The sequence below is a fragment of the Fulmarus glacialis genome, unplaced genomic scaffold (assembly GCF_000690835.1).
Source record: "Fulmarus glacialis isolate BGI_N327 unplaced genomic scaffold, ASM69083v1 scaffold30952, whole genome shotgun sequence".
NCBI lineage: Eukaryota > Metazoa > Chordata > Aves > Procellariiformes > Procellariidae > Fulmarus > Fulmarus glacialis.
Window position 1 is genome coordinate 78,125 of NW_009199028.1, and position 23,432 is coordinate 101,556.

The 23,432-nt window shown below is 35.5% G+C and overlaps 1 protein-coding gene across 1 annotated transcript in view; it reads right to left on the reverse strand.

The window, feature by feature from the left end:
* Positions 1 to 23,432, reverse strand: part of LOC104073378 (glycine receptor subunit alpha-3) — a 69,911-nt gene that overhangs the window by 44,407 nt on the left and 2,072 nt on the right. The window contains exon 2 of the mRNA XM_009573107.1: positions 18,750 to 18,817. Within this exon, the coding sequence (XP_009571402.1) occupies positions 18,750 to 18,817 (68 nt within the window). The remainder of the gene's footprint in view (positions 1 to 18,749; positions 18,818 to 23,432) is intronic.

Sequence of the window (23,432 nt, forward strand, 5' to 3'; positions counted from 1 at the left end):
CTGCCTTAAATTGGCTCTCATTATTCACTAAAAAAATCCTAATCTATCAAAAGGAAAGAGATATATTTGACTGCTATTGTATGAAGGACAATATTCATCGTCTCAGTTTATAATTACACACTGTGAGCGTAAGGCTTAACTGCTTTAAACAAGTAGGGTTGTTTAATGTAAACACAGAGACCAGAATTAAACTGCCAGAATTGATTTGTTTTCCTACAAAAGGATTACTATTCTCATGTGCTACTTGCCTGGAGGGGTGACTCCTAACTCAAATAACTGTGCTGGGGAGGTTCCTTGAGGGGAGAGAGAAATCATCATTTAAGTTGTGGTGACTTCCACAGCCCCTTCTATAACCTCAAGGCTGCCATCATCTGAACAGCTGCTGTGCCCTGATTCTACAGAATGAGACTGATTTATGGGTCTGCCCTTGCTCCACTGTCCTTCAAAACCCTTAGCCACAGGGCGAACTTTCTTAGAGGGTCATGATACTGTTCATCTGCTTCATAGGGCTCAATAAAACCAAACTTGGGAGATCAGGTAATTGCTTTTTGCTGTCCATGCTGAGGCTGAGGCCATTATAGACTCCAGTACTACCATTTTGAATAGCAATTTCGAGCACACAGTGAAATCTAAAATACTTGCAGCATATGTTGATTTCTCCTTCATTATACTGATACAGATAGAGCTATATTCCTGTAGCATACAGAATATAACTAGAATGCCTTATGGAAACTTTTACACAAATCCCCAAGGTATTAATTGCCTGGCTCTCACTGGTTTCTTTAATGCATTTTTTTTAATAGGCATTGTATGTGGAATCCTTCTAGATCTGAGAGAGAGATGTATAAACCCAAATTTCTGAAATATGCCTTTCATTTGAACAGTGCTTATCACCTGCTCTCATAATTTTTGAATGCTGTCATTTGAACCAAATCATCAAATTTTCATGCATAGATGAATAATCTTCCAGAGCTCTACCTACTGCAGTTCCAAATACTACTATAATTTTGACTAATATATCCATCTAAGTGAAATCTAGATTTGTCTTTTGCATAACGTAGTTAAATGATTCTTGCTTTATTTGTTCTAGCTCACTGTAGAATTTTAACATGGAATTCTTATGGCCTTTCCAAGAACACTGCTGATAGTAAATTTGAAGGCACTATGAGAAATATTGTTCTTGTGAAGAGTTTTGTTTTATACCGATAACTATGGCAATTTTTTCTTCATGTCCATTAAAGATCTGTATTGAAAAATACTAAAGTTTCTGGTGAAGTCATAAAAAATAGCATAGAAAGCAGATGCATTTACTAAAGTCTAAAATATAAAGATTTGTTCATTAAGTTTCCACCAAATCACAGGAAAAATGTAAAGACTTGTTTGAACGCATTTTTACTAATTTTAGTAACTACGTGTATTGCAAGTGCTTGAAAATCAACCAAGAGCCAGGCCCCATATTTGTACATTATATGCATGCACAGACTGATAGTCCCCCAATGGTTAGATTTCTCCTTTTCCAGTTTTCTACAGCTGTTGCTATCAACTCCATTGGACATAATGCTGGAAAAGCTTATTGTAGACAATGGCACGGACTGGAATTTACTTTGTTATAATGAAAGCTGAATATGATCCTCTGTACCTAAGAAGTTATCACAGACATACCAGGTAGACCTGCTCACGTGAAGGCTGAAGTGAGGAATGAAAATTAGCAGGGTGACCTGGAGTAAAAGGAAGGCAGAACTACAGGGAACTACTAGAGGCATGGGGGAACGGAATAATTTAAATGATTTCAGTAGATGTTACAAGAGAGAAATATGTATCAGGAAGAATAAGACCCAAGGGAATCCTGGCCTAAAAAAGTAACCAATGTCTTGAAGACCCACTTCAAATTAAGTATAATTTTGTAACTATAGCTATTTGTTTTATTAAATTTGTTTATCACCACATAGGGAATGAGAGTATTTGGTCATAGAGTTATGTGTGTGTTATCATTCCTCTAGCTCTATCCACATGTCCCCCCTCGCAAAAAAAAAAAAAAGGTTATCAGGTGCTGAGTTATCAGGTGTTTGGGTGCTAGTGGAATAGTATTAGTAGTTTCATATTTCAGCATACCATCCTTGGTACACCAACCTGAAAAGGCATGCTGTAGAGCATATGTCACTTCATTTTCCATTTGGTTTCTTGGGTTAATGAAAAATATCTTTGGCCTTTATTCTACAAAATACTATGTTTGCCTTATGCATTTTATCTTCAAAATACTTTGACTTCTTAATCGTGATATAATTTGTTAAATAGGTTGCTTGCAACAGGCTAATTAGAAGCCCTTAGCAATTTTACCTTTTATTATTTCAATTTTTATGTAATACTGTGGAAAATAAAAGTTAGACTTAACTCCACAACTGGAAGGTTAAATGGAAAACTAGGCAGAAAATGGTTATTTTCTGAACCAGATGAGTTCTGCACAGTCCAGTATAGTACTAAACTTGTTACTGCTATGGAACAGCAATAAAAACATAATACTAACATTTTTATCTTGCAGTTTCTATGAGTTTTCCCCTTGCAACGTATGTTTTCCTGATTTACCATAGCTAGAATTAATTATTTTTTTTACTTTAGGAAATTTCACAAAAAGTGAAGGACAAATTTGGGTTTTGTTATACTGATACAAAGGTAGTAAAATGTGGGGACTTGATGGATACACAGATTGTCATAGTTGTCTTCTCTTTCAAGTTTGCTTTCTTGTTCTCATTGCTGTACACAAAAAGCTACTATGTTACAGAACACATTAATAGTTTTAATTTTTACTGGTGAGATTTTCCAAAGTTGCTATCTCAGTCTCTGAAAAACATGCAGCTTGACATGCTTTTTATTGGCGCCTTGGTTAGTATAATTAGACAGGATGCCCTGTGGCATATTAGTACTTTGTGGTAATAACATCTTTCCATTTTAAATTTGTTCACTGGCCCTAAGCACTGTGGCTGCATTTTAGATAACCTAATTACTTTGGGTAAAGTGATGGAGTTTCCTTAGTTTTCCTTTGCATATCTGAAAATTTCAGACTGGACCAAAAGATATTCAGCTAATTATTTCAATATGCCTTTGATGAAATTTCCCTCAAATATTTAAATTTAAGTAAGCCCTTCAAACTGGTAAATAATTTTCCATGCAGGTTACCAATGTCATTGCAAAATCAAAGTAGGAGAAGACCCTTCTTGTCACACTGACATTTGAGAAATGTAAATATAGGTTGTGTAATCTGAATGATTCCCCTGTATTTCCTCATGCTTAATAGCTGGAATTCCATGATTACTGAGATTATTTATGGTGAGGGCTCATCTGTAGTCATGCATGTTCAGAAAAAGAATATATAGAAGAAGGTGCAGAAAAGGATGATATAGGACTGGACAGGATAGCCAGTTCTGTGAGAGTAGACAGGAAAATTTTGATTTCTTTAAATCGGTAATACAAAGGATTTGTATTATGACTTGATTGATGACTTGATTGCCATCCGTAAATATATCAAAGGGTAAATATTAGAGAGGGAAAACATTTTAAATCTAAGGACAAGAACAACCTTAATTATCAATAAATTTAGGCTGGACTGAAATGGTTCACCCTCTTGCTTAACATGCTGACAAACTTTGGTGATCTTCTCACTGGCATGATTTATTATTGCAAATAAGGGGACTGCTTACTTTTTATTACATCTTTGCATTATTACAGGTCTGAACTGCAGCAAGGATAGTGCATATATCTATGCTGTATGGCAGTTCAATTAATGAGTGAAAAAAAATTGCAACAGACTCCATGCTCCACCATTAACTGTAACTCATTAATCTGTCAGAGATTTACCATAGCAGCTAAAGAGAAATTAATGGTCATTTAAATTGATCACTGAGTACTTAACTTTAATTGACACATCAAATCTGTGTCAGAGCGACAAAATTTGACTAATGCCAAACATCCCTAAGAACATGCTTTTCTGTACTGAATAGCTGTAGGACATTCATTACAAGAAGCAATGTAGATACGCTGTTTATTATGATAGGGTTTGTCTGACTCACTGAATCCTTCCCGATGATCCGTCCCTGGATAATTCCATATGTGGAAGCTCTCTTTCCAGAAGTGATTTTGGCAGTGGGTAAAACTAAGGGTGACCTTATTGTTCTCACTCTGGAATTACAGAACCCATATTGATGCTGGGAACAACTGCAGTACTGCACCACCAGAGAAGAAACTTCGTGAATTTTCCAGAACCACAGGATTCTTCCCTCAGAAAGGAATGTCTTCACTGATGGGCCTTAGGAGAAAGCTTTCCTCTTGTAATTTTTCTTTCTAATTCTGTGACTCTTGCAATTTTGCTGTATAAGGGCAAATATGCAGTTCCATGCACAAAGACATAGAAAACTTTCCTGTCTAGTCCTGCCTCAAGGTAGTTGGCAAAACACTTCGCTGGTGATTAGGATCTCTACATTTGAGCCCTTGCAGGCTGGGGATGAGCAGTAAGGCCTGTTTGGTTCCTCAATAAAGGCTCTAATCCTAGACTAGTTTGAAAATGGTGGGTGCTCTTACCCCCTCCATTAAGTAGGACAGGCCAGATGGTTTGGGGATTTGGGTGAGGGCTAGCTTGCCTCTGGTCTCAGGAAGCTTTAGGAAATTATTTGAGCTATTCAGAAAAGATTGTTGATGGATTTTGAATGAAGAGCTCTCTCTTTCTTTGTCCATGGATGTATAAAAGCAGATTTTAAGGTGTTCATTAATATTTTTAATCTTTCTGGGGTTTTTGTTTGTTTGTTTATGGTTTTTGTTTGTTTTTCTTAGGCTTCTGAACTACTAGGTATCCAAGTGGGTGTCCTGTGAATAGTTTTGTTAAAGTTTTATCTAAATTTTTCTTAATTCCTTTGCAGATTTTGACTCCAATATCTGCCCAGCAATACTGATATTGAAGTCAATAGGACTAGAACTTACTTGGCAAAGAACTAGCTAAAAGTAGGACTTCATAATTGTTACCTGTAATATCAGACATCTCAGATTCCCTTACAGAATCAAAATTCGCGTTCAGCAAATAAGTATATACACTACTTGTGCACCAAGTGCTCTTCCTAGGTGTGTCACCTGCTTTCATAACCTTGGATTCTGAAGTAGTATGGCCTCTGTTAACGTTCTGCCTGGGACAGACGAATGTCGCTTGCTTTCTTTTCTTCTGGGTTGAGTAATATCTCATTCACCACCACTGTTAATGGTTTGGAGGATGAGAACTGTTCTGTCACTACTCCAGTTCAGTCTTTCCCTTACTGAAATTATGGGGTCACTTACAGGATGCTTATTAGTACAGAGCTATCAGTCTTTGCCATTCAACCCATAGATAAAAGAAGAATACAGTCAGTAATTTCTGTGAGGACTCCTTGATTTTCAGCTTTTGACTCCCTTGTCTTCATTACAAAACATTCAAAATCTCTTGAATTCAACAGTGTGCTACAAAATAAACTTATTTTCCATAGATTTTAGGATGGAAACATTACGAAAGGGACAGATTTAGTTAATTTTAGTGTTGTTTTTTTTTTTCTAGTTTATTATCAGTAGCAATGGCTGGATTTTAGTTTCTGTGCTCACAAATAACTGTCATATCAAAAGTCAAAGCTAGCTAATATCTAGGATGTTTATTCTTAAAAAAATTAATTAAACACAGTACTGACATACTGTATAATAACATTTACCACAGCTCTTACTGCGTGTCCTAGAATATTTATTAACTGCAGATTGAATATACTACTTCCATTCCTAATGGAAGTTGTGTGTTCCCAACTCCTAATGCATTACACTAAAATCACATTTTGCAACTTGTTCAATGTAATTGCTTTTTTCAGCTTTAGCTCAGGGGCTTTTAAAACGTTTGCACTTTCAAGCAGTAGTATAAGAGATTAGATGAAAATGGACATGACAATTACGTGAACAAACATAATTCACTAAGGCTCTGTCTTCATTGATCTCTGCCATGTTCTCAGTTGACAAAAGATTCTGGGTTTTTTCTGCAGATAAATGATGTGTCCCTGAAGATGCTTTTGCTCTAACAGCAGAAGGTACTTCTTGCTAAGTGAAAAAGTTGAGTTTTTCTGAGATTAGTCATTTGTTCAGATGAATTTTTGGTGCTATATATTCCATGTTGTTATTAATACATTTTATATGTTAGCACTTAGAATGTGACTAGTTTCAATGAGTGACTGAATGGGCTAATAGTCAAAATCTTTATTGAAAACATGTATTTGAATCATCATCTGTTTCATCTCCTCAGGGAAATATAACCTAATTAGTTCAAATAGGAATTTGGGAATCCCATACTAACTTTCCCTGCAGCTTTTCTTCTGTTGGTAGGTAAATATTGTCTAGAATAGGGTAAATAGTGTAAAATAAAAGATAAAGTTGAACTCGTTCAAGTCCAGAGGCAGGGCCTGCTAACTCCAGCAGCTTAAACACCTGCTAAAATGGGCTGTGGAAAGGGATGTATCCCTAACTTTAAACAAACTTGATTAGACATGAGTTGTCTTTAAATCTATTGATAGGCATGAAGCACACCAAGAAGTCTGTCAGGAAAATCATGGGTTTTTAGAGGTTCTACACTGATGCTGTGGCAACACATAAAAGTTAATGTGGATTTGAACTGTACCAGTACTGAGGAGAAAGAGAACAATTTGTTTGTCTACACAAAGATATCTAGTGGCATTTGAAAAGCCCTAAGATATTCTGCCTTTTGGCTGTTGGTTCAAAAAGATCATGTCTCTTGCAATCCTATGATATGTCTACCAGCCTAGATAACCCAGGGACTCTTAGGGATTATTAAGGCCATCTCTAAAAATGTTAAATGCACTTAGGCAACTAAATAAAACTTGCACAGGCACAAACTCCATTCAGTATCCATTTGCTAACCTGCTCCTTTCATGAAGAATTTAACTTTGTGTACCAGTGTATGTGGGTCTAGATGAGTAGCAAGGGAGAAAGAAGAAATGTCAAGTTCATGGGCTTCCACTAGGTCCATGATGAAGGGGGTGGAAGTAGAGTTTACTCACTGAAAAGCCAATCCTAACCTTATTTTGATAGATCTCGAAAACTGTGGTTTGTAATACTACAGTCATACCAGAACAGTAGTCACAAGCACAAATCTGAAACATGTTCCCTACATTTTGCTAATCTTGGAAACAGTCTTGTTACACTGCAAGGTCTAGTATAAATATTTAAAAATTGCAGTAAAATTATCCAAAATGAATGAAAGACTTAACCAGTGTAAAGTATAAATATATAATTTGAAAAATGTTGTTTTATATATATTATATATGATATACAAGATACATTAGATCAAGACATGCAAATTATGTATTTTATATATTCAGTTTTCTGAAACTGTAGAGTAGCCAGTTTCATAATGTTCACAAAAATAAGGAAAAATATATTGCAAAACAGGGAACTAATAGACGACTAAAAACATTAAATTTTCAGTTTTCTATCCCTTCAATCCTACTAGCAGTCAAGTAGCTAAACCCTCATTCAATTTAAATCTATAAAAGAAGATAAAGCAACTGAAAAGAAGATTGTGAGAGATCCCACATATTGTAGCACACAATGTTTGTAGACGGAAAGCAGACTAGAAATCTTCTTTAACTAATCCTGTTATGCCAATAAATTAGCTTTCATATGTTCCAATACGTTTACACTTTGGAAATCTATTAACTGAAAAAGAAATCTACCGACTGAAAGATCGGGCAATGTAAAGACTGCTTATTTTTTAAAGCAAGGGAATAAGTTCAGATTCCCCAGAAGTGCTTTTGAAGATTATTGTTTTATCATTAAAAACAGGTAAAGAAGAAACAGTGAATACATACTTTTTCTCAGTTACATGTATTCAATATATTTGTTTTTAATTCACCTTCAATATCTTCACGATTGTGATAAAGTGTTTGATCAACATCTGTTCACACTGGCTCAGAATCTCCAAAAAGAAATGCCTTAAGGAGGTAGCTGGCTGTTTTTTTCTAGGAAAGAAGGATATGGGATTAAATTTGCTCCTAGGATTTGATAATGTTTTGTAAGGCTTGCAAGTTGGGACCTTTCCGAACTGTGGAGAAGGCTGCAGCTAGAGGGAGCTGATTTTTATTGGCCTCCCTGCGTCGAAAGCCCTGGATGAAGTTGTTGAGAAAGTAAAAGCCTCTGCAAGCTGGAGCACTAGAGGCAGAGGAGCAGAGAAGCCTGTGAGCTGGGATTACCTGCAATTTGGAGAGAGGGAGGAAGGTGACAATCTCTAGATGCCTGTCTAGAGACACCTGTCTGGTGAATCTAGATGGCAGGGTAGGGCTTCCTGGGTAAGACGTTCACTAGCTGAAGGGACAGAGGAAAATGCTTTGGGATTGAGAGAAGGTACAGAACCCAGTTTCTGTGCTGTAGGAGATGACTAGGCCTGCTGAGGACCATGTGGTAAGTGAGACAGATTCTGAAGTCATAAGGGTTATTTTGTGCTGTTGAAGAAACCAAACTGTCTGAGAGATGCTGAGTTTTACTATTGTGTAAATTGGCATGAGAACCTAGAAGGATTTAGGGCAGGGTGTGCGCGGGAGAGATCTGGCACCATCGCTGTAATGCCAGTAATGACATAGGGAAGGGCAAGTCAGTAAGAAATGCATATCAGCACACACTTTCCTGTGATCGTTTTGGCTTTTAAAGAACATTAAAGCCTGAATCACAGTCTCATAATGCCCCTTGTTCTACCAGCTGTTAATGACCATATTTGATATCGTGCTCTGTATTCTCTTTCGAAAAGGAAAAAGGCTATGTAGAAAAGATTCTTACAAACCCTTTTAATAAATTGTATAATTTTACTGTTTAATTTTAAAGTATTATAAAATAGTTTCAACTTCTTTTGGATATGATTTAGGATATGTCTTTGCAGTGTGGGTATGATGTATAAAAAATCTGAGCGCACAGCTCTCTCTGAGAGTGATTACTTTGGCTATTGTAATTAAAAATGCACACCCAGAGTGCATGAAGTACCAAGTATTCAGAATAGAATGAAGACAGAGAGCAGAACTGAATTTTTAAATGATGCCAAAATAACTCAAACTTATTCAAGGAAAGAATTTCAAGGTTAATGCTTCATGTAAAGTGTTTGTAGTGGAGAGCTTTTCCAGCACATATTTACTAGACTCAAGAACAGAAATTAAGAACAAAGATGACAATCTGAAAATCCTGTATTTTCTTAATTCAGGTTCATTTAACAGTTCTTCTAAAGTTGACTGTAGCTTTTGTTTCTGTAAACGAAGTGTCAGTAAATTGCAGGTTCATGCAAAAATGAGGGAGAGAGGCTATATTCTTACAGTGATAGATTGGGGGTTTATGGACTTAACTCCTATTAACGTTAATGGGAATTAAGGACAAAATCCCCATATATCATGATGAGATTAATTTCCATTGCTTAAATACACATAATGAGGCAGCTACACTAAAGATGTTTGAAAAATTATTTCTTTTGGCCTAGTCTTTTGATTTTTTTTTGCAATGTCTTTGGTATTTGTGTCCTTTTAAATTAAAGAAATACCATGAGTGTTACACAATCATAACCTCAACGGAATTAATCATCTTGTATGATCGCAACAAAACATGAAACTTTATAAACAGCATACCTCATACAATGTGAACAGAACTGTGTAGTGATGCCACAATCTTATTTTCACAGATCCTCAGATTTTCTACAATAGCTTGCAAATTAGTTATCTTCACAGCTTTTTCTAGGTAATGCTGTAATTGCTATAGCAGGATATAGACTTTTAGCAACAGCTAACCTGGTAGCTGCTATTCAAACAGACTGAAAAGACTAATATAAAAATGCAAAAGTACATAAGAAAATGCTGGAGGGGGTGGGAGTAATGCCATAAGCTTTCATAGTGCAGTGCTGTATAAGTCATGGCTGTTCCTTTAAGTGAAAAAGAGCAGTCAGAGAAAGAAGAATCAATGGAAGCAAGCATAGGTAAGAGGTAATAAGAGGTGTGAACTTTCCTCCAGCTTTTCTAAAACAAGATCAGATGGGTGTAGGTAAACACAGGATGTAAAAAATTGGCTAAAGACTAAGTCTCCCTTGGAATGAGAAGGTAAAGATTCTGGAAAAAATTTTCGTAAGGGCTGGCACGTAAAGAGACCATTTGGGTTTTAGACAATGTTAGAACAGGTGATGGATAGGATTATAAAGCAAAATTTTCTGCACTAGCAAGGGCTTACACTGATGATGTAAAAGGTCCCTTCCAGTCTTCTGTTCCTAATAATTGCAATATGTGGCTATAAGGAATGGAAAATTTGGTGTCTTTAAATTGAGCTGTTCAGGTTTCTGTATTGTACAAGGTGTTTTGTAAAATCTACCGCTGCTGCCTGTTCCCTAGACCTGTGAAACAATCACTGACTGATGTGTTCTAAAATGTTTACAGAACTGGGACTTGAAGTTGGTATAGATAGTTGTATACCTGATTTGACATTTCTCCCAGGACTACAAAGTCAAAGCAGTGTACACATCTGGTGATAGCTGAAGAGAGATTTTGTGGATGCCCAGCTCGAATGAGTGGATACAGCCACTCAGCTTTCAGCACTAGGCTTGAGGTAGCGGAGTATTTTCCATGTTTTGTGTGACAGCTGGGACTATAAACTACTAGTTGTTTTTCATGAAGAATCTTGAGATTTTATTCAACATTTACCATTTTTTGTTGCTGTTGTTCATTAATGAAAACATTTGTTTGTGGATTTATGTATTGGCAAAGACTACTAAAGTGTTTAAGCATTATGTCTTAGTATTTTGTTAAACTGAATGACAAAACCTGTTAAAATTTAGGAAGCGAAGACTATCAGTGTTTGCTTTTTAAAAATCTGTATGCAGTTCTCTTCAAGTACTTTAATTTGTAGGTATGGAACTGCATCTTCAGGCACCGCAAAAATAGGATCACCAAAGAGCAGTCTGCTTTGAAATGAGAAAACCTGTTGTCAGTCTCCACTGCAGCTTTTCTACATAAGCACAGAGTGGACGTCTTCTGCATGTGCCATAGTCTAGAAACACTGTTCTTGCATGTTGGGAAACTTGAGAGATTACCTCTTGTCTGTTGGCAATAAGTAATAAAAGTTATGTCTGGAAACCTTGACAGCACCACACGGGTCTGAAATTAGTCATAAATTACCCTTATAGATGGGTATTAAGATCCAGATGATCTGTTTATATCAGCAGGGAAAGTCAAATGAAACCAGCAGTCTTTATTTCTGACTTAGATATTTATTCTCCATGTTGCATAAAGATCCCATTGAATTTCAGCTCCAAGTTCGAGAAGACATTACAGAACTTGGCTGCTACCAAGCCTTACTGGGCTAAATATAAAACCTATTCCAATTAATCTTCTTCCAAAAAATCTTGAAATAAATTATGAGTCACAACCACAAAAATGAATCCAGTTTACAAATCAGAACAACTGAAATGGGAATTTTAGTATTTCATTGTGGAAACCTTCTGGTATATTATGTTTCTAGATTCTGCTTTAAAGGCATCTGTTTTTGCAAAAGGACCACGCCTTTGTTCTGTTTGTGCCCATTACGTGGCTGCTGTCAGTGAAAACTCTCAGTTTGAACCTCTGCTTTACTGTAGATATTTGTTATATTTTTAGACCTATGACTTGTTCATGCACAGAATATAGTCCTTTTCAGTTCTGGCATCACTTTTAAATTTCCATTAATACTGCAAATGAACACTAACAACTGAGTTGGACCCTCTGTGACAGCTCTTTATTCTAAAGCTATCAAAAATGTCTGAAACTTTTTCAAGCAGCTTTTCATCATTACAGTATCACTTATTCTAGACTGTAACTTCACAGTCAATCTAGAGATACTGACTGCATGAAATAATTTCCTTTCATAAAGGAAGTTTCAATTCTTCATAAATCATTGAAAGGATATCTAGAAATGGCAGGTTTTGAGACCTGAAAACAAGACCTTGCTGTTTTTCCAGTATTTTCTCAGACAAATGCACTCTGTTATTAGGTAAGATTGCACTGTATCTCTAGAACTTTCAGCAGAATTTGGTCTCAGGATGCTATCTAAAATAAACCTGAGACTTGCTCTTGAGTTGGTATGTTGCTGTTTTACAGTGACAAACAAGAAAGATTAACCTAATGTCTAATAAGACAAGATTATCTGTTCGTTTTTTACTGACTGTCTCTATTCATAGTTTATATTTCTGTTTTTCTGTATATCCATGTTGAATATACTGGCTTTCAAACGTTATGAAATATGTGGAAACCATCCCTGTAACTGAACTTCTTTTTCAAAAAACATAATCACATTCTATTAACCAAGGAATGAACACTACTGCTTTCTAATAACTCACTGCAGAGTTGCTTCTGAAAACAGTTTAAAAACCACTGGCTTGAGGGGCCAGAGAAGGAAGCCAGCCACCAGCTTCTGCAAAGGCCATCAACTCCAGCAAAGGCAAAGCTTCCGGCAATTTTTAAAAATCAATTTAATCAGCCATTTTTGCTAGTCCAAACCTAAACCAAACATAATAGTCAAAACTATTTTCTTCATTGCAAAGCTCATTTGCTGCTCAAATTCCTGGAATTTAATTCAGGAATGATCCAATCCAAACACTGTCCATTATTTTTTTCTGAATCATTTATAAATCATCAAAGGAATCAAAAAGGAAAAAATGACATTTCTTTTTCTTTTTCAGAGTCATAAAAGGAGCCCAAAAGGCTGGAGTTATTTCCTGAGAAAAAACTCCAGTGTAGATGCCAGGAAAGAATACAGGAATAGTCTCATCTTATAACACAGAAAGAGAAGGTTAGAAAACAGTATAGAATAGTACAATCATCCTCATAAGCTTCCCAGAGGCCAGGAGATAAACACAGTGAGATCATTTATCCTCATTTCGGACTTGTTGTGTAAGGGTGATTTTCAGTGTTAGTAGGGAACCAGATTTCCCCAGATTTGGAAATTCAGCAATTGGTACCTGATAACCATTATGTGCAGTGTCATCTGTACTAGCCTCTTCTGTGTGTAGCGTCACCCAACCTATCCTATTACAGTTTATCAGCAAACTAGATACTTGTTTTTATGCACAGCTCCAATCAGGCTCATTCTTAACAGGCACCTGAAAACACCTCTTCTCCTCAACAGCTATTAGCGATATACAGTATGCACCCTTGATCAGCTGTTGCAAGCAGTTGGTACCATGCCATACCTTGTAACTTGGTGAGACAGATGGGAGTTGGCTGTGCTGCCTTTGTCTAACATTTCCTTGTCCCTCTCTGTTTCATCATGCTGTTGCGCTGTTGTAACACCAGCTAGCGTCTTACCTGATATCTTCCACCACAGTGTATCTGAATTCCAAGATTCCATTCTAAAAAGTTATCCTAGACTAAAAGTTTCAGAGCAGAACTGCACAAAACAATGTTTTCCATTGCTGCTTATAAAACTGACTGATACGGGTCTTTTTTTTTTTTTTTCAATTTGAAAACAAATGACACTGTTTGCTAATTCATACACTGTATGCATCGCAACGTGCTTTTTCAAGCACGCTTTGGTTACATCCTACAGAATTTCTGTACAATATGGAAGATGGATGCTGTATCTGGGGAGGGCCATATGATGCTGTCTGCTTAGCATGTGGGTTTAGCAGGGGGATTTCCGTGGATTAATCTGGTCATGTAACAAACTGGACAGCTGCAGACCCACTAGCATTTGAAAAACCTCCGTCTACTCCTGACTCCGTGACCCAGGCTCAGGGTGGCAGAGGCAAGTTTATGATAAAATAAAGAATGTTAAATAATCCGCCTTCCAAACTCACACAAGAACAATCTGTTGACTTCTCTGTGCCTTGACGGAAGGGAGTTAATTGTCAAATAAGGGAAAAAGTTGAATGTTTTTTTGTAATTTTGAAACTGCAAAGTACGTGTTCACTCATCTGAGACAAAAATTGTGCAATGTAGATATTTCGGCCCATCACTTCAGTATTAACACATTGCTATATCCATTACACAGAATTTTTCAGCATATTTTCACCAAAGGAAGGCATATATTTCCTTGTATTTGAGACAATCAGCTAAATGATTCATTTAGGAAAAATGTTTGGTGAAACTCTTCAGCATTAAGCTTTGCAATGTATAGAAGTGAACATTCCTTTCAAGTACTCTATTTAAGACAACCTAGAATAGGTAGAATAGGACATAAACAGAAATGTTCACTTGAAGAAAGATGAAGCTAATGAAATTAAAGAGCTGTGACTCATGAAAGGAGAGTAATTATGATGGCTTAAAAATGGGTCAATGTAGTTTAAAAGCACATTTTATTTGTAAATGTAAGATAATCTCCTTAGTGCTGGGAGCACAGAAAGATCTATCACCTGCTTCCTAACATTCAGGATAACGCAGTTCTTTTCAACCGAGTCAAGAAATACCCATCAGCAAAAATGTGGCAGGAACAAATAACAGACATAGGCTTTCTAATGTGTTAATTGTCTGTGCTGTTGTCATTTGCCATTAGGTCTCTCAGTGAGTGCTCATCTCAACGCACTTTTAGCACATGCATTACGCTAAGCATATTCATATATACTTAGTAAATATTGCTGTAAATCTGCATTAAGATCAAAGTGTTGTTCCTGACCTTTAAAACTCAGAAAACCTTGAGGAAGTTGGTCAGTCATATTTACTAGAATAAAAGGAGGCTTTTTGGTATCTGCCCCATAGCCTAACTGTTCTGTAGCCTTTGCTTCATGTATTCAGTATTTTGTCCGTGAACATGTGTAGATGAAAATGTTGGCATTGATGTTATTCTCACCCTTAAGACTGAACAATCTCTTCTTTTTTTTGGTTGGTAACTGCCAACAATATATATGACACTGCTCTTAACAATCAGGAAATCTCTTAGCATTAGGAGATACAGTGCAAATACAAGCTGAGCACAGCTTGAGCTACAAAGAGAAACTCTGTAAGGAACTTTTGAGGATGTTGTGATAAAACCTGAAATTTCAGTTCCAGTGCACCAATAAGAAAATGATTTGGTTTCCTGTAGGATATGGTTCCCATATTGCCAATATACGCTTAACTTTACATGACCAAGCAATCCGATCGATTTCTCAGATTTTTAAGTTTAAGTGTGTTTAGGTACATCGTTATTTATCTTAAATAAAAAACTTCAGACGTTTATGTATGTTAATTATGTTATGTATGTTAATTTCGTATCATGAACTAGTAATTTTATTCTGGGCTTCCACATTTTTTAATCTCCTGCTATTCTTTAAGATTTCTAAATCCTTACGTGAAAAAAAGAATAGTGGCAACATGTAAAAAATTAAAGATTGGACCTAGGTTTTCCTTTATGTGTGCAAAGCAGGAAGAGTTTTACTTGGCTAGAGAATTGAGTGTGAAATCCTCCCTTTGTGAGTATCATCGAGACATATGCAGATGTGGTACTACCATTCGGCTCAATAACATAGAAAGATTGGCAAGGCTGGACCTTAAGTAGTGCCGATGATGAAAGTTTGTTTAAGGGAGTTTTTAATTATGTGATTTACTTTTTTCCTGCCTCCTCAGAGCATACGTGACATAAATTAAGTTCCTCATAAGATCACTTAAAGTTACCTAGGTTCAACTAGAATCACAGCTTCCTAGCAAGAGGTGGCATGCCTTTTGTCCACTATAAACCATCTGATTTGTCTTTTGAGACAAAGAAAGGGAATATGAAAAAACAGTAACCCATACTCCAAAGAAGTTGAAAGCAATGTAAAAAACAAGAAAAAAGAAAGAAAGAACGAACCATTTTAAAGAGTTGACAAGCTGGAAGTCGAATTAAGCTATTTTTTTGGTTTGGCTGTCTCTCCTGACATGTTAGACCCCACTGTACAACAGTAAACAGGCCTGGATGAGCTTAAGAGAATCTGCTTCCCTGAAAGCCGATTCCAAAAAAGCTGCGCACTGTAAGTTCCCATTGCACACTGACAAACTCCTCTTCCTCATTGACAACCATGAAGTCCAGTAATGTAAAGTTGGCACCGGGCTATTTTGCAGCCAGTCTCGTTTTTTTTTAACCCATTGTTCTTCTGTAAGTGTTTACTGTGTTATACATAACCGAGGCAGCAGAGGGGGCTCAAAGATTTTGGTTATCAGCGAGAGAACTACAGAACCAGAGAGGGAGAAAAAGAGAGAGACTGACTGTGCCAAGAACAGTTACAACGACAGTGAAGGACGTGGGTCGATGTATTCGGATTTCTTTAAAGCTAATAGATTATATGGATATCCCATTATTCAGCTGGTAGTTTTAAATACCAGCGAGACTTCAAGGTACCTCTTAGTGGCCGGGTTTTATTTTGCACTTGTTGCTTATTTAAGCTCTTTTCTTTTACAGTTTAGAAAAAAGTATTTATCAAGAATATAAAGTCCTTTTTGAGTCTAATAAATTGTTCTAATAAGTCCTTCTATGTGTAAAGATTTAGAATAAATATTAAGAGATAGGTACCTGCATTTTAAGGACTACAGTAAATAAAATTGGTAAAATAGTGATAATTGGTAAAACACTGAACTGCAGTGAATTGACTTTTGTTCAACAATGCAGAAATTCAGTTTGTAAAATAATGCAAGATGCTTTTAATTGCAATTTTAAGATAGAAAGATTTTCATGTTTTTCAGATGTTTATGGAGATAAGTAAAGCTAATAATATATTCAAATGAAAGTCCTATCTACACAAAAGCATTTGTTCTTCTGCAAAGGAAGATTTGAGTCTCTGAGAGGTCAACAGCTGCTGACCATAAGCAAAAGTCTGTTTTGAACTGTATCAGTGAATACATTATAAACAGAATACCAGCATCATGAAGGCAGCATTTGTTCTAAGGTCAAGGTTGTGCTTAATTGTCCAGTTTTTGAATGCATATGATCGATAGAATGAAAAACCCTGTGGTTCTGACCAGGTTTGGTATTTTCTGTAACATACTACCTGGAACTGTTTGTTACAGATCAGGTTGGAGTCTATCTCAACTGTTTTAACTGGCTTTCAAGGCAACACAGAACTGAATGTAATTGTAAGATAGAAGTATTGTACTAACTTACTGAGTTGTACTGAAAGGAAAGGTTTATAATTCTCTTTTTTTTGGAGAGAAAATACCCTTGAGATGTGAACTCAAGCATTCTCTTCCCAAATTCAGGACAATTTTTTAAGTGGTAGCAACTTCAGTTTTCTAAATATCCTTTTTATAGTGATCTAATTTCTGGATCTTTTCACTTTACTGACTCTGTGGTCTGTCTCCTGCTTTGCACCAGATTCACCCATACAGCTGTTAAAAGTAGCTGTGGAGTGCTATTCTAATCATGTGGGCATTGCTTAATCCTCTGATCAAACCTGAATAAATCTCCTTGGATGCCATGTCAATCTGTTTGGGATTTGCAGTCTGGCAAGGCACCCAAATACAAATTAAATTACTTTTCTACCTGAAAAAAATCATCTCAGTAACAGTCTCTCTCGGTAACATCTACCACTATGTTCCAAGACGGGTAAAGATCAGGCAGCTGTGAATATCACTTTGGAGATAGCAGGCATAAATATTTGACTTTATGAATTTATGCTATTGATCTCCTAACTACAGGTCCTCGGCCGCATTCAAAAGTCTCATTTTTGCTCTTACTGGTAGTTCAGAAGGATGGCTTTTGCTTAGTATTATTCCTTTTTCTTCTTCTTCTTCTTCTTTTTTTTTTTTTCCCGGCTATACCAGTTATTTTCAATCTCTGTTCTATCATTCCAAGTACGTATCCTGACCCCTGAAATTGTTGGGATTTCAGAATATTTGCTATATTTGGATCTTACAAACTCCCATAGTCCTTCCTTCATTTCTCTATATTTTAATCCTCTCTGTCCCCAAATTACTATGTAACTGTTTTCAAAGATGTTTATTTGCCTTTCTTCAAAATATGTGAGGCATTTGTATGGAGAAAGAATGCCTATATCTCCTCTCTCACCAAATTTTAATGAGTAAAACCGTGCTTTAAGTTATTAGCATATATGTTTCACCTGTTAAAGATTATCCAAGTTATTTTTGTTAGTTCAATATCTAGTTTTACTGTCTTTAGACTTTGACCTCTCTTTCCCCTTATTTCCTTAAAATTTCCAGTCTTTTTGTACTCTATCTTCTGCCTTTTTTTAATAGACAAATTGTAAGTATATGTACAAAAAGTGTGCAATCCTCTTATATTTACCCCACTTTTAGAATTCATAATGAAATTTTATATACCAGATCACCGTTTTAGTTATTGTATTATCTCTGTGCAATAGCTCTATGGAAGAAGGACTTTTAAAAAAGTATATACCCCTATATGCACTGTATATAATGAAATTATAAAATATTATTAAAAAGCAACTTAATGGTTTGACATTTTTGAGGTTAGAAAGGTGGAACACTATAGAAATTAATACCTATTTAATTGAAAATAATGAGTTCATTACAACTGTCAAATAAAACTTATGGAGAAATAAAAAAACCAACCCTTGACTTTATTTTTACTTGTGTGTTTTATGGTACTACAATGGATTTTCTGTTAGAGAAAATCAATTGCCAAATTAAATGTTCTCACCCTGTGTTCTCAGAAGTGGATTTCCTTCTTCATTTAGTTCCAGGTGAATAGAAGCTCTAGCTAGCTTTTGAGCTCATTGAACATATTTAACTTGAACTTTAAACATTGTTTGAGGTAAAATATCTTACCATGGTTGTCTCTGCAATGGATCCAAAGCTGTTTATAAATATGTTGCATGTGACATTAACTGGAGGGCCTGCAAAAGAAAAAAACCACCAGTCTCTGTTCCAGAATCATTGCTTATTGAGTGACTGTAAAATATAAACCATTATGAAACAATGTTTATTGACTTAGGAAGAAATAATGCTACATTCATAACTCATTTAATGCAAAATTAAATTGAATGGTTTCTAATAATTTTCCTTTTGATTTTTCTCAAAGGTACACTACTTGACTGGCCAGTTCTAGCAATAAAAAAAAAAAGAAAAAGTTAATTATAAACTTGCACAGATGATTCTATGCAAAAAAATCAACATCCCGTTTGAAATATTTAGTAAAAAATACATGTGTGTCACTGTATGTATGTTACTTCTTACAACAATGTATGTCACTTCTTACAACAATTAGGGGAAAAAGTGACCTTTTTCACTCAAGGCAGCTGCTATCTTTAATGTTATCTGTCATCAGTGGTAACAGAAATACATTATTGCTGCTCTTATCTCTACTGCTTACAGGAACAAATGTGGATAAGAAAGAATGACTTAGGTTCTATTTTAATTTCTCTTAAATCCACAAAATAGTTAAGAATCCATTTAAACTGAATTTTCTGTTACCATGGGTCTTCAGTCAACTGTTGTTCTGTCTTATCTTGCATTTGTGAGACATCAGTAGTGGCAGAGCAGCCATTATGGTAACTGAACAATGAATTGTCTCTTCATGGAAAAGTTTGAAAATTATTTCTCTGCAAGTCTCTGTAAAAATGGCATTGTGGTAGAGCATGCTAATGTCTCCATTATTTCTTATCAATTTCAGTCTGTGTACAGCAGAAACAAGGTTTTTCCATCACAATGTTTTTCTGTCACCCTCCTGCACCTTGATATTCTTATACCAATAATCCAGTTCAGCATTGGAGAACCTGATTTCTTTTTGCAGGTGTAAGCAGTCACTAATAATGAAAGATCTATATCTGGAATTTGAGAACTAGTCTTACAAACCCTTATGTAATATTTCTTTTTTAGTGTCACTGAAGTAACAAGCTGCTCTGCCACTGCTGGTGGTTTGCAACTAGCAAAATATAATATGACAATGAACTTGATATTAAATACTTGAAGAATCAGAACATCCATTAAAAATTCTGCCAACAGGACACAACTTGGAGCATCCAGCTTCCTTTCCTCAAGGCAATAATTGTTTTGAAGTACTGTATGGCAATTGCAACAAAACATCACTACATGTACTTCAGTCATTGTAATACACAAGACTACACCTATGGAGCAGAATTCTCAGGTAGGGAGGTATCATTCTGCAGTCACTTTGACACTGTTTTCGCTTTGATACTAGGTTAATTATTTAGAGCTGTGGAGCATATCCAATACTACTTAGAATCCAGTAAAAGCTTGATATTGAGAACTCCTGAAAAGGATCAAAGGAAAAAAAAGAAAGCAGGGGAGGCGAACAAAGGCAGAGTCACTAAAAACTGTCAGGGAGAAAATTGTACTTCCTGGCTATGTTAGAAAATTTGTTTGTAGGGCAGCTTTCCTTTCAAACACTTTCATGTTGTAGTACTTGTCATAATTTCAATTTGGTGTGATACTATCCTGTTTAAAATAGTACTATGCTTGAGTAGTGTAAGTTTGTTGTATCAACAAACATAGTTGCTTTTATAAAGAAAGAGCCCTAAATCACTACTACGTTGATGCTTAATTTCAAAAGCAGCATTACAAAAATATAGTTAACAGCTAGTTAAAAAGAGCATAAAAGGAGAAGCTAAAAGCAGCTTGCAAATGGTTTAGAGATTACTTAAAGATACTGTGCTGAGAGTAAAAATGTACTTCCCAAAATATGGTTAAGAAGAAGCATAAATGAAGCTGTTGAACATATATTAAAGATGGGGGGTGGAAATAGAGTGAAACTCACTAGAGACAGAAAAGCTAACAAAAAGCTATCTGCAAGGCATTAAAAATAGAATCCTGTCATGATCTGGAAGGTGAAGTCAAGAGAAGATGATTAAGATATGAAAGTATCCATGAAAGTGAAGAAGGTCAGAGCAGAAAAACTAAATGAAGTCTCTGTAACAACATTTGTCTCCAATTGCTAGTTGTGTCAAATACTGGAGCCATTCTGATGGAAGATTTGCATGAGGACTGTAGTAGACATTTCAGACTAAGTGAACAGGAACAAACTGACAGGCTGAGGTGATATCAAGCCAGACACTATAAAAATCTTTGCAAAATTGTGGAAATATGAATCACTGTGAGTCAGCTATCACCTGTGTCAGGGTTTTTTTTTTTCTTATCAGTGGAAATGTGTACCGTGTCCAGCAAGTATAACTTGAATTAAAAAAGAAAAACAAACTCCAGGTATGATGTTGGATGACATTGACAATGAACTTTATCCCTGTAAACCTTAACTCTGTACCAGCCGAACTGGTAGAAATGATGAGAATTTTTATGATTAAGAGATATGGATTAATATTATTTTTTCTGAAATAACATCTCTCAGATCTACTGAAGCTCTCTGAAAAAGCTGATGAGCATGTGGACAAAGGCAATCTAATTAACTTAAATAAATATTAATTTTAACTGTAGTATATAATTAAATTAATTAAAATAATTTTTTTGGAGTTTCAAAAACTTTTCAACATGATCTTTTGTCAAAGACTTTTTAAAGATACTAGTCTTGATGAAGTGAGAGGCAGTCCTTTTATAGGCCTTTTGTTTTAAAGTTATTTAGTGTTAGGAATAAATAATGGTTTTTCAAAGTGCGAGGTGATTGCTGGTGAGTTCCCCCATAGATCTGCACTGAATCTTTGTAGTTCAACATTAATGACCTAGAAAAGAATATATAGCAATAAAATTTTGCTTCTTGTGTAAGATTATTTAGGGTGGTTGTATATAAAGCTGGCTGCAAGGAGGAGCAGAAAAATCACAAAATACTGAGCTATCAAGCAATAAAATGTTTGATGAAATTCAGTGTCAGTCAAATGCCAAATAATCCTTACCATGCGTTCCTACTGATGAGCTCCAAATTAATGATTTCCATGTAGGAAAGAGAGGCTAGATTAATTATGGATGGTTCTCTGGAAGTATGCTCTGTAATCAATAAAGATAGGAGAATGCAAAGGAATACATAAAAAAAATGGACTACCATACAAGTAGATCATGACCTTCTGTCCTGAATGCTTCAAAATTTCTCCTCTGTCCACCTCAAAAGATATATTAGGGAGAAGAGAGATGTCAAGAAGGCAACCAAGGATCACAAATTCTATGAAATGCTGCCACACAAAAACAGCTTCTGTAGAACAGAACTCTTCACACTGGAAAAGGGATATTGTAGGGAACAATATATAAGTATACAAATCTGTAAAGATCAAAAGGAAGTAAACCTTTTCCTCAATTTCTCAATGTGTCATATGGCAATAAACCCAGTAAAATAATCACCAAATTCAAAGCAAACAAAAATTGATACTTTTCACTATTCTAAAACATGAAGATTTTATTGCCATAAAATACTGGAAAGGCCAAAAGTATAAACAGCTTCCAGAAGTGATCAGAAGAACATATTTATCTAAATTAGTTTTTTAGTTAAGTCCTGGCTTAAGAAGTTCCTAAATTAATGATTGCTGAATACTGTTTGATAATACCAGGGCAAGGAACACTTTACACTTCCCTATGTAAATCCCCAAATTTCCGCCTTAATAGATTGTTTTCAAAGGGTAAAATCTGGACTGTATAGATTTAAAAATATAACACCTCTTCTGTATCAAGTTAATTCTGAGCATCTTGAGGCCATAATAATTTTTACATATGGATTACTTAATTGTGTCCAAATTTGAAAGACAGTGAAGTATTTCCCATATTTGCAGGACAGACATAGTCTGGGATGTGGAACAGCTGAGTAAGAGAAGCACCTTGCTATAGGTTTGATGTATTGGAAATAAAAATATTTTGCAACTGGAACAAAGATTTTACAAGAGTTCTAAATTCTCTGTTTTATTCCATAACTAAATAAATACCAACAGTCTGCACTATTATTTCTATTGAACAAGAATACATATGCAGAATTCCTTATCTATTGAACAAGAATACATATGCAGAATTCCTTATCCAAAAGCAGAGCACTCAGACAAAATATGTAATTATGTGTTATTGACCAAGATTAATTATGACTAAAAGATGGTAGTTAAAAATCTTGTCTGCATAGGAATTTTATTGGAAGAACAAATGATTTAAAATGATTGTCTGAGTTCTCTTATTAGTACTCTTTCTGTTTCTTTAAAACTGTTGCCAGATTAAAAACTCAAAAAGGCATTAAGCCCCAGCACTTGTTCTAGGACTAATAAAACTAACCAGAAAGTGGCAAAGTCACTTAAGGGGATACTTATTCATAGCGATAGATCTGAATCATTCTGGGCAGATTTGTTCAAACTGCATAGCTGTCTAGAAGATTTAGAATGTGCACTTTCTGAAAAAGAACAATGCCAAATTAGGTCTTGTCTCTTTAAATTTAAATGGTTACTAAACAAGGCTCTAAGTCTTTTGAATTATACTTTCAAGTACTGTATTGAATTTGCTAATCTCTAAACCATCTGCCTATTCTTCAGTGTAGTCCCATCAGAAGATTATGATTGCATGGTGTCCATGACAAGCTCC